The sequence below is a fragment of the Larimichthys crocea genome, chromosome XXI (genome assembly GCF_000972845.2).
Source record: "Larimichthys crocea isolate SSNF chromosome XXI, L_crocea_2.0, whole genome shotgun sequence".
NCBI classification, from domain to species: Eukaryota; Metazoa; Chordata; class Actinopteri; family Sciaenidae; genus Larimichthys; species Larimichthys crocea.
In genome coordinates, this window is record NC_040031.1 from 8,523,886 (window position 1) to 8,536,195 (window position 12,310).

Sequence of the window (12,310 nt, forward strand, 5' to 3'; positions counted from 1 at the left end):
GTCTACCTACGCTGCTCTGTCGACGTGCATCAAGATTTGTTTTCAGCCTCGTCTCTACCCAACTAGTCACTAACCTGCTGTTACCTTGTTTATATGAGACGATCATCAGCTGTACCATTCTTCTCCGTCGAAGGGGAGCGGGGGATTTGCAGCCTCCGCTCGGGGACAAGATAAGATGAACATAATGCGGCGATACAAGGGAGGAAGGTAATGATATAATAAAGGTAAAATGTATGTGTGGGGAAAAATATGAAAAAACCTCATAACCTAGGATAAAGAAATGTTTACACTGACTCGTGTTGCACTTTATGTCAATACAGAAAATAGAAAACTTTCCCAAACAAACTTCGAATGAGTTTATTTTAAACCCAAACAAGAGGAACCTGGCTCCAAAGGTGGACACGTGGAACACCAAAATAAAAAGCAAAGTAAGTGTCTTTAAAGATGTATTCACAATCAATCAAGTTTTCTGTATTTGAAAAACAAACACAGGTGTAAAGAACAAAAGCGGAGAACAGGTTCAACAGATAAACTATAATATTCACAATAAATATAAAATAAACAAGCAGGTGGAAACAAACAAAATGCAAAAAAGTGTCTTTTTAAAAGTACTACCGGCATGAGTCCATGATATCAGCCTCCCAGAGCTCAAAACACTTAAACAGCTTAATTCTCCCGTAAAAAACACTGTGTGATGATGTCGGAATAATGAGACTTTAACGTGTTTTCCAACAATATTTAAAATCATATTTAAAGAATATTTGACTCACCAGACCGCTCGGTAAGTTTTAAACTCCGCATCATCTAAAAATGCCATGGTCACAAGTTGGAAGGGAGGAGGGGCTGCTGCGGTGCAAAAGATCCGCGGTTCGATCCCCGGTCCGGACAAAACTAGAGACGCTTTTCAGGGGTTAGAACATGATGTGAGTTATGTACAGTGTTAATATTCTCACAACAATTGAGCCTTCTCATTGGCTAAATGTTGGAGCATGGGGGATTCTGTAAACATGCTCTGATAAGATGAAGAGATAATGCAGATATGTTTGTTTTGTCAATATTCAGAAATAAATAAAGCTTTCAAACAACTTCAGGAAGAGTTCTCTTTTATTTTGAACACACAAACACCAGCTGTTAAAGAAACAGCTGGAGAACAGGCGCAGAAACAGATAAACATCACAATAAATATAAAATAATAAACAGCAGGTAGACACAAGCACCAAAATAAAAATGCAAATAAAAGTCTTCTTTAAAAAAAAAAAAAAGGTATTTACAGAAATAAAATACAAAACCTTATAATAATAATAACCTGGGGCTGCTGGGCAAGTTATATAACAATAAAATGTTCTCATGAATAAAATAAAATAAAATAAATCAACGCCAGAGTCGCCTCATCCTCTTTTCTTCATCTCCTCCCTCCACAGATTCCTGCCGACAGCGGCACAGTAATGACACCTGTCCTGCGAGTGTGGCACCTGCTGCAGGTGTACTGCACCGGCTGCTCTACAAGAAGAGGAGGGGCTGACGGACAGGGGCAATGCACCCTGGGAGTGGTGTTTGTTGGTGAGGAGGAGGGGAGAAGGCCGTCGGAGGGGCCGGGCTGCTCCTCGGGACATCAAAGTCAAATGGCTGTCCCGTCCCCCTGTACAAAGGACAGTCCCTTCACTGAGGGAGAGGGTGGACGGACACGGCTGGAGCAGAGACTTTCACGTCCCCTGCTCCAGCCCAGCCCTCCACCTCTCGTTCTGCTCCGACAGAACCTGAGGACAACACAGATTTTTAGTCTCCCGATTCAGTCAAGTCCAGATTACAACACACGGAGAATGTGTTTGCCTACAAACTCATCACTGGGAGATGTTTCTCTGATTGGCTCAAAGAGCTGGATGTCCATCTGAGCCATAAACTCGGCTAGCCGGTACGCTTTCTCATGTCCACGTAGTCGGAGGAGGATGAGTCCTCGTGGTCCCTCCGAACCGCCTGGCCACGGGTGGAGATGACAAGAGCTGGTTGCAGATGGCCCACAGGCGGCTGGTGCTGGGCCAGCTTGCAGGGCCAAGGTCAGTCCGAGGCAGCTGACAGACAGACGAGGAGGAAGGGCGGTTAATGCACGGGAGAATTTGCTGGAGGAAATAACGAGATCTGAGAGGAGTTCTACCGTTGGAGACTCTCGTTTCCAGGACAGGAGGTGTTCTTCTCCTTTGCTGCTTTGAACTGCCCCCTGTGCAGCCTCCCCTGGAGCAGGATGAGTCCGAGGGCGGGGGATGCCGGACCGGATGGCTCAGGCATGGGTGCGTCATGGATCACCTGACCGGGCTGCTGCTGTGTTGGCGGATGGGGCGTCAGGCTCTAAGATGGTGGGGTCTCCATCGCCTCATCCAGCCCCTCGATGACAGCGACCTCGTCCGGAGTGTCAGGGTCCAAGCTGACATCCTCAAGCACCTTGCCTGTCTGCTGTAGAGGAACTCCACCCCGATGGTTCCCCTATCACACACACCAAAAACAGGAAGCAAAGATCTTGTTCCAACATCCAAACTGTGAGAAAATTGGTTTTAACAAAGTGAAAAGCACGCCTCCATTCTTCTCTGTGAAGGAGGAGGGGGGACTCTGCCTGCGTCCTGGTACTCTGTGCGCAGGCGGTTCGATCCTGCTCGGACAAGTAAGAAACTAGTAATTAACATGTAATGCAAGGTACTACAAGGTAGTAATAAACCCTAACCCTAACGGTAAGAATGAATTTAATGTAATGAATGAATGGGGACTTTCGCTTCAGCCTTGGAACTTTAATTTGAAGGGATGAGTTTGTGGTCCCGGTCTGTCATACAGTCAGAGGGAGCAGACGCAGTCTGTAACCCACCTGACTCAGGTTCACTTTTCGCTCAAAGCCTCTAGAGGAGCAAGAGAGGAAGCATGTTCTGGATACGGTCTTAATGTCAGGACGGAAGACACAGAAGTGGATAAACTGGAAAAAAGTGATTAACAAACTCGGAAAAAAACCAAAGGAGGAATCTCCCCGGACGACCACGACCTGCAGGAGTGCAGTGGAGGATTCGCTCGGGTGAAGAATCGCCGCGGTGAGAGATGTCCTGCTGTGCTAATGCTAAATGCTAAAACGCTAATGCTACAAGCTACAATTTTGTTCTAGCTTTTACTTGAGTTATGGTGTGCTTATGGTGTGACTGTGACCATATTGTTAGTTTTTTGCACATTAGTTTTGGTTTCTTACTTGTGAACATTACAAGAGTTTACATTTTGGTTATTTGTGATATAAATTGTTAATTGCTATGTTAATAGCATTATATATATGTGATGGTACTGTTAGAAAAATAATCATTTGGTATCATAATATACTTATAATTATTGTACCTTTGCTACTGAGAAATGTGATCTTATTTTGCATACAAGTTAGTTTAAAGCACTTATTCTCTCAGAATTAGAGACAATTTAAAGTGATCATGTTTAAGATATGAGAAATTGAAGAAAATTTTCACCCTGACTATTATTGTAGGTCGGTTTTTGAGGAACCCTTGGATTGATAGAGCCTGTCTGGAGGACGGAGCCAGAGAGAGACGCTGATGGCGGCCGGACCCTGGAGGATCGTAGACGTACACCGCGGTTGAATCCTTTTGCCACTTTACACATAACCACAGGGTTAGGGTTAGGGTAGGGTTAGGTTAGGGGAACTATCTCAATGACTCCCCCTTGCGGTCCGACGACGCACAAGGTTTGGTGTAGGGAGCCAAGGGCAAGGCACTGGCCGACGCATGTCACTCAGGCAATACCCCCCGTTTTGCACCCCTGGTGTCGGATAGGGAGGGCCCCCCAGGATTGCGCACCAAGACCCAGGCGAGGAGCGCCCCAGGAGCAGGTAAGATAAGGTCGAGAAGAGGGGACAGGGTGTTCAGCAAAAGGTTAGGGTTAGGGTTGGGTTAGGGTTAGGGTTAGGTTAGGGTTGGTTAGGTTAGGGGAACTATCTCATGACTCCCCCTTGCGGTCCGACGACGCACAAGGTTTGGTGTGGGAGCCAAGGGCAAGGCACTGGCCGACGCATGTCACTCAGGCATCACCCCCCGTTTTGCACCCTGGTGTCGGATAGGGGGCCCCCAGGATTGCCGCACCAAGACCAGGCAGGAGCGCCCCAGGAGCAGGTAAGATAAGGTCGAGAGAGGGGGACGGGGTGTTCAGCAAAGGAGGTGTGTCTACACCTTCACCAATACCGCGCCCAACTCGCCAAACCCGTGTCCCCCTCCCAACCCATCAACCCCCAATACAATTAGAGGGAAGAGGGAAGGCGAGGGAGATGGGCGACCCGGTCTCAGGACCATCCAACCCAACCCCTAAGGGGAGGAGAGAGGAGTAAGTCCCACGATTTTGAAGCAGGATCTTCAGTAAAGGGGGTGTGGCTACACCATCACCTGAACTGTGCCGGCTAGGCCAATCCTGGTTGTCCTCTCCTTGAGGGGAGAGGAAGAAGGAGTGAAGATGAGAACCAGACGTGAGGGCAGGATGTTCAGTAAAGGGAGGTGTGACTACACCATCACCTAAGCCGCGCCGGTTAGGCAAATCCTGGCTCTCCCACTCCAGACCACCGATCACCTCCCCTGAGGGGAGAGGGAAGGAGAGGGAGAGGGAGGGCCAGTCCAAGAGGATGGAAGATGAGAGCCAGAAGTGAGGACAGGATGTTCAGTACAGGGAGGTGTGTCTACACCATCACCTGAACCGTGCCGGCTAGGCAATTCCTGGTTGTTCCTTCCCTTGAGGGGATAGAGAGGAGGATGGAAGATGAGAACCAGACGTGAGGGCAGGATGTTCAGTAAAGGGAGGTGTGACTACACCATCACCTGAACCGTGCCGGCTAGGCAAATCCTGGTTGTCCCTTCCCTTGAGGGGAGAGGGAAGGAGAGGGAAGGTAAGACTAAGCGGATGAGGTTTGGGAGCAGGATATTCAGTAAAGGGAGGTGTGACTGCACCATCGCCCAAACCGCGCCGGTTAGGCAAATCCTGGTTGTCCCACCTCCGAACCTCAGGGGAGGGGAGGAGGGGGAGAGGGAAGCCGAAATCGAAGGGATGGAAGATGGAGAGATCCAGGGTGGGTGATATTCGGGATGGCGGGTTAGGTTGCATGGTTTCACGGTGGACTAATTTTGCGGTGTGGGCAAGAATCGGGGTTAGGGTTTTTAGGTCGAGCAGGGTGGAGATAGGGTGGATGTCAGTCAGGTCTCTGGCAGTCTTTTACACAAATAGAGAGGGGTCATGATCTGTATGCCAGTCGTTTGTTGTCATTAAAAAAAAGGAGAAATTTGTAAATTTTCAGAGCACATCATCAGTAGTGAACCCAAGGATCATCAGGTGTTTCGGCCATTATCACTAGACACCTTCACCTCAGGAGGGCCCAGCCGGGGTTGATCAAGCCCCGGAGTGTGACTCTGTGACCAATTGTAGCCAAATTTTGAGAATCTTTTCTTAAGAAAAATGTCAGAGTAAGTCCTCAGTCAATAGTCGGGTCAGTAGGTAAGTCGTTTGATTGTTTGAGGGGGTCGGAAGGCGATATGCTCAAGATGGTGGTTCCAAGACAGGATTCCAGATGGGGAATGAAGCCCAAATCAAGGGGGTCTAGGTCCCGGTGCATCCTCGGCCTCGTTCCTAACCGAACCAGGGGATGGAGTAACGAATTGGGTAAGGGGGTCTAGGTCCCGGTGCATCCTCTGCCTAGTCACCTAAGCTGGACTAGGGGATGTAGAATTTAGGGGTAAGAATGGAGAAAAGGTTCAATTCAAGTTTTTAGTTTTCCAATTGTTCCGTGTGTAGTGCAGTATGTGCTGTAGCATGAGCGGGGCTAACCCCCATAGAAGACTGAGCCACGTTCAAGGTCCTGACGCTCTGGACCACCACACCCTGCGTGCTGTTCCTAGAGTCGGAACCCAGGGGGCCGCATTTACCCCCTGACCTCCTGAACCACTTGTTCACACCGCATAGGTTACCATGGCTCAGTCGATCAGGGCTGAAGAGCAGGGGATCAATCCAAATCTGAGAAATTAAGGGGGTTAGCCTCCTACCAGCTAGCTGAAGCCCCCTCCTAAAGCTAGCTAAGCTAAAAAGAGTCCCCCCCGGGAATACCCAGGACCAGCCGCGACAGAGCGCTGCCTTCCCAAGTACCCCAGGAGAAGGAAGGAACCAGGCCAGCGCGTGTTGCCACTGCCCTCCAGAACCCCCAAGACTCCCATACTATCCCAAAAAACATTCACTGACCTACAGCTAAACCCGAGAGTCCCTCCGGGGGAACGTCCAGGACCAGCACCGACTGAGCGTTGCCTTCCGAACGCCCCGAGAAGGAGGAAGGGTTCAGCAATGCCGAAGCATCACTTCCCCGGACCTCCAAGACCCCCATGCTAAAGTAAAGATGCCCCCAACAGAACAGAAAGGTAATGGCACCGCCGAAGCTTCTGCCTTCCCAGTCCATTCAAGGGAAGGAGTGACCAGAGCCAGCCGCGCGACAGAGCGCTCCTCCCTGGGCCCCTCCAAGCATCCCGACTTGGCTAAGCTACACCCGAGAGTCCCTCCGGGGGAACATCCAGGACCGGCCACGACCGAACGTTGCCTTCCCGAACGCGCCCAGAGAAGGAGGAAGGGTTCAGCAATGCCGAAGCATCACCTCCCCCGGACCTCCAAGACCCCCATGCTAAAGTCAAAGATGCCCCCAACAGAACAGAAAGGTAATGGCACCGCCGAAGCTTCTGCCTTCCCAGTCCATTCAAGGAAGGAGTGACCAGAGCCAGCCGCGACAGAGCGCTGCCTCCCTGGCCCCTCCAAGCATCCCGACTTGGCTAAGTACACCCGAGAGTCCCTCGGGGAACACAGGACCGGCCACGACCGAACGTTCTTCCGAACGCGCCCAGAGAGAGGAGGGTTTCAGCAAGCGAAGCATCACCTCCCCCGGACCTCCAAGACCCCCATGCTAAAGTCAAAAGATGCCCCCAACAGAAACAGAAAGGTAATGGCACCGCCGAGCTTCTGCCTTCCCAGTCCCATTCAAGGGAAGGAGTGACAGAGCCAGCCGCGACAGAGCGCTGCCTCCCTTGGCCCCTCCAAGCATCCCGACTGGGCAAGCTACACCCGAGAGTCCCTCCGGGGGAACATCCAGGACCGGCCACGACCGAACGTTGCCTTCCCGAACGCGCCCAGAGAAGGAGGAAGGGTTCAGCATGCGAAGATCACCTCCCCCGGACCTCCAAGACCCCCATGCTAAAGTCAAAGATGCCCCCAACAGAACAGAAAGGTAATGGCACGCCGAAGCTTCTGCCTTCCCAGTCCATTCAAGGGAAGGAGTGACCAGAGCCAGCCCGACAGAGCGCTGCCTCCCTGGCCCCTCCCAGGCATCCCGACTTGGCTAAACTAACGAGAGTCCCCCCCGGAATACTCCGGACCAGCCGCGGACGGAGCGCTGCCTTCCCAAGTCCCAGCGAAGGAAAGGAACGGCCAGCCGTGTTGCCACTGCCTCCCGGAACCCCCAAGACTCCCATACTATCCCAAAAAGCCATTTCCTGTGCCCCCTCACCGCCACGACCCCGGATGCTTCTAGACTAAGCTAAGCTACACTCGCTAAGCTATTCCTCAGCAATTTCCTGTGTTCCATACACGCACAAAACCCCAGGAAATGCGCTAGTCTAAGTCTGAAGAGTGCTCCTGTGTCCCATACAACGCACGACACAACGAGCTATTCTGATTTTTGATTTAACACACCCCAGGAACCTCAACCGTTAGGCCGATGTCCCCAGAGGAAGGCTAAAACATGGCTATCTCCCTGCCCGGTGTCTATCACGGAGAGAGCCTTCACGCTTATGGTGTGGAAAAAAACGATCTCTAAAATGATATTTAAACTGGGGTTGTTGGTATATTCTGATGAGGCCGATTAGACGAATCGGTTTTGATGTATGGTATGTGACTGTGTGATTAAAATTGGTCAAGTTATTAAGAAAAAACGATCCTCGTATTTTTGCAAGGCATTCTGGGTGATCCCGCCGTGCATTTTGGTCTGTGCCACAATGCATTCTGGGTGATGTAGTCACTGCAGCTCACCAGACGTCCCCTCTTTCTGATTAACTGAGGGCAAGATTGCAGTAAAAAATTAGATATTTTCATTCATTCATTACATTAATTCATTACTTACCGTTAGGGTTAGGGTTATTACTACCTTGTAGTAACCTTGCATTACATGTTAATTACTATGTTCTTACCTTGTCCCGAGCAGGGATCGAACCGCCTGCAGCACAGAGATACCAGGACCGCAGAGTCCCCCCTCCTCCTTTCACAGAGAAGAATGGAGGCCGTGCTTTTCACTTTGTCAAAACCAATTTTCTCACAGTTTGGATGTTGGAACAAGATCTTTGCTTCCTGTTTTTGGTGTGTGTGATAGGGGAACTCATCGGGGTGGAGTTCCTCTACCAGCAGACAGGCAGAGTGCTTGAGGATGTCAGCTTGGACCCTGACACTCCGGACGAGGTCGCTGTCATCGAGGGGCTGGATGAGGCGGATGAGGCGGACCCCACCATCTTAGAGCCTGACGCCCCATCCGCCAACACAGCAGCAGCCCGGTCAGGTGATCCAGCTGACGCACCCATGCCTGAGCCATCCGGTCCGGCATCCCCCGCCCTCCGGACTCATCCTGCTCCAGGGGAGGCTGCACAGGGGGCAGTTCAAAGCAGCAAAGGAGAAGAACACCTCCTGTCCTGGAAACGAGAGTCTCCAACGGTAGAACTCCTCTCAGATCTCGTTATTTCCTCCAGCAAATCTCTCCCGTGCATTAACGCCGTCCTCTTTCCTCCTCGTCTGTCTGTCAGCTGCCTGCTCGGACTGACCTTTGGCCCTGCAAGCTGGCCCAGCACCAGCCGCCTGGTGGAGGCCATCTGCAACCAGCTCTGTCATCTCCACCTCGTGGCCAGGCGGTTCGGAGGGACCACGAGGACTCATCCCCTCCGACTACGTGGACATTAGGGAAGCAGTACCGGCTAGCCCGAGGTTGATGGCTCAGATGGACATTCAGCTCTTTGAGCTCAATCAGAGAAACATCTCCCAGTGATGAGTTTGATACACATTCTGTGTGTTGTAATCTGGACTTTGACTGAAATTGGGAGACTAAAAACAGTCTGTGTTTGTCCTCCAGGTTCTGTCGGAGGCAGAACGAGAGGTGGAGGGCTGTGCTGGAGCAGGGGACGTGAATAGTCTCTGCTCCAGCCGTGTCCGTCCACCCTCTCCCTCCAGTGAAGGGACTGTCCTTTGTACAGGTGGGACGAGGACAGCCCTTTGACTTTGATGTCCCGGAGGAGCAGCCCGGGCCCTCCGACGGCCTTCTCCCTCCTCCTCCACCAACAAACACCACTCCCAGGGTGCATTGCCCCTGTCCGTCAGCCTCCTCCTCTTCTTGTAGAGCAGCCGGTGCAGTACACCTGCAGCAGGTGCCACACTCGCATGACAGGTGTCATACTGTGCCGCTGTCGGCAGGAAATCTGTGGAGGAAGGAGATGAAGAAAAGAGGATGAGGCGACTCTGGGGGCTGATTTATTTTATTTTATTCATGAAGAACATTTTATTGTTATATAAACTTGCCCAGCAGCCCCAGGTTATTTATTATTATAATGTTTTGTATTTTTATTTCTTGTAAATACCTTTTAAAAGAAGACTTTTATTTTGCATTTTTATTTTGGTGCTTGTGTCTACCTGCTGTTTTATTATTTTATATTTATTGTGAATGTTTATCTGTTCTGAGCATGTTCTCCAGCTGTTTCTTTACAGCTGGTGTTTGTGTTTTTCAAAATAAAAGAGAAACTCTTCCTGAAGTTTGTTTGAAAGCTTTATTATTTCTGAATATTGACGGGGGGAAAAAAAGTAAACAAACAAAACATATCTGCATTTATCTCTTCGTCTTATCAGAGCATGTTTACATGTACACAGAATCCCCCATGCTCCAACTTTTAGCCAACGAGAAGGCTCCATTTGTTGTGAGATATATTTACACATGTACATAACTCACATCATGTTCTAACCCCTGAAAATCGTCTCTAGTTTTGTCCGGACCGGGGATCGAACCGCGGATCTTTTGCACCGCAGCAGCCCCTCCTCCCTTCCAACTTGTGACCAATGGCATTTGTTAGATGATGCGGAGTTAAACTTACCGAGCGGTCTGGTGAGTCAAATATTCTTTAAATATGATTTTAAATATTGTTGGAAAAATCTCATTTATGTCCGACATCAGTCAGTGTTTTTTTACGGAGAATTAAGCTGTTTAAAGTGTTTTGAGCTCTGGGAGGCTGATATCAGGACTAATGCCGGTAGTACTTTTAAAAAGACACTTATTTTGCATTTTGTTTGTTTCCACCTGCTTGTTTATTTTATATTTATTGTGAATATTATATTTATCTGTTTTGAACATGTTCTCCAGCTGTTTCTTTACACCTAGTGTTGTTTGTTTTTCAAAATAAGAGAAACTTATTTGATTTGAAATACATCTTTAAAGACACTTACTTTGCTTTTTTATTTTGGTGTTCGTGTCCACCTGTTGGAGCATGTTCCTCTTGTTTGGGTTTTTAAAATAAACTCATTCTGAAGTTTGTTTGGAAGTTTTATTATTTCTGATTATTGACATTAAAGTGCAACACGAGTCAGTGCAATACATTTCTTTATCTCTAGGTTATGAAGGTTTTTTCATATTTTTCCCCACACATACATATTTACCTTTATTCATTACTTACCTTCTCCCTTGTATCGCACGCATTACTTTGTTCATCTTATCTTGTCCCGAGCGGGGATTGAACCGCCAAACTCCCGCACTGCAGCGGAGAGACGTTGCAGCGCCCAGAGGCTGCAAATCCCCACAGAAGAATGGTACAGCTGATGGATCATCTCATAATTAACAAGGTAACTAGCAGGTTAGTGACATGATTGGGTAGAGATGATGCTGAAAACCAATCTTTGATGGACGTCGACAGAGCAACGTAAGTAGACGGTGATTTTTATGCGACTCATCAGAAAAGTTGAATTTGTGGTCGACTCCTTTTGACTTTACAAAAGTTTCCACAATCAGAGCACAGAAAACATCAAGACAAGTTTTATTCAATCAAACACTAAGTCTGAAATCAGCAACGAGTTCGTCTGTAGGGTCACGCAGACAATCCGTAATGTGGAGGCCTCGGCTCATTTCTGTTGATGTACAACGTCTGGCCTCCCACGTCCCCCCTCGACCTCTTTACATGAAGTAAAATGCGTAAACTGACATTTTAAATCAAAATCAGACTTTATTTGTACAACATTTCTCACATAATACACAAGTACTTCACAAGAAAAACAAAAACAAAGAAGCAGGTTTAAAAAAACAAAAACAAATTTGATTTAAATCAAATCAAGTTTATTTGTAAAGTCCTTTAAAATAGCCGAACGGTACCAAAGTGCTTTACAACAAAGCTGTGCAAATTATAGATAAATTCATTAATCGTTAGTTGATTAACGATTAACTGATAAGCAGCTTTTTTCCTGAGAACATTTCTCACGGTGTCTTTTAACGTAAAGCAAAATATTGCTTATATACTGAATTAAAAAAAAATACATACAGTACAGATGTGGCATTTAACCAAAATAAATTCTGCACAGAAAATTGAAATACATAAAAAAAAATAATAATTGTGCACTGGCTCACCTGTCGCATGTGAAACATTAAGCAACATAGTATTTTTTAAAGCTATACAATCTGGGCTTAGCCTACACAATATTAAGCCTACATATAATTATCTGGTAAAGTACTTAGATGAAAAACTTGAAACATTAGCAGCACCATTTATAATCTCCCTTGTTCTGAGAAAGGTCACAGTAAGATTACTCATCCTGGAAACTTACAGTAACATGTAGTACTGAACACAGCTTCAATCATCCCTGAGGAAGGTGACAGGAAAATTAGACGGCTTCTATTTAACAATTTAGAGAGTGACGAGTTGCCGCGGGTCTGTATTCAAACAGCACACCTCGAATAGTTTAACATGTTTATTTAGACACAGGAGCTGCTCGCGTACTTTGACCGCCTCATGTTTGTGTGTCGTTACGTTCAGGTACGTTCGGTGTGGCCTAGATTAAGCAATGGCGGCCTCAACTGGCGACACCATGACATTTCACTGAAAAACTCCTGTGGCCCTTCAATTAACCTTATTAATTTAATCAACTAAATTCTTTGACAACCGTTTACATCCCTACATAAAACAATACAGAACAGATACGTAACAGATAAATACAATTCAAAGTGCTGCAGGGTATTAAAAGCCTTTCAGAAACAGAG

General features: G+C 47.9%; 1 protein-coding gene across 1 annotated transcript; it reads left to right on the top strand.

The window, feature by feature from the left end:
- The first annotated feature begins 8,133 nt into the window (after nucleotides 1–8,133).
- On the top strand, nucleotides 8,134–9,629 carry LOC113744163 (uncharacterized). Its single transcript, XM_027272531.1, has 3 exons — nucleotides 8,134–8,742; nucleotides 8,832–9,009; nucleotides 9,155–9,629. Exons 1-3 carry the CDS (start codon nucleotides 8,362–8,364, stop codon nucleotides 9,211–9,213), a joined length of 618 nt encoding a protein of 205 aa, XP_027128332.1. The 5' UTR covers nucleotides 8,134–8,361; the 3' UTR covers nucleotides 9,214–9,629.
- The last annotated feature ends 2,681 nt before the right edge of the window (nucleotides 9,630–12,310 follow it).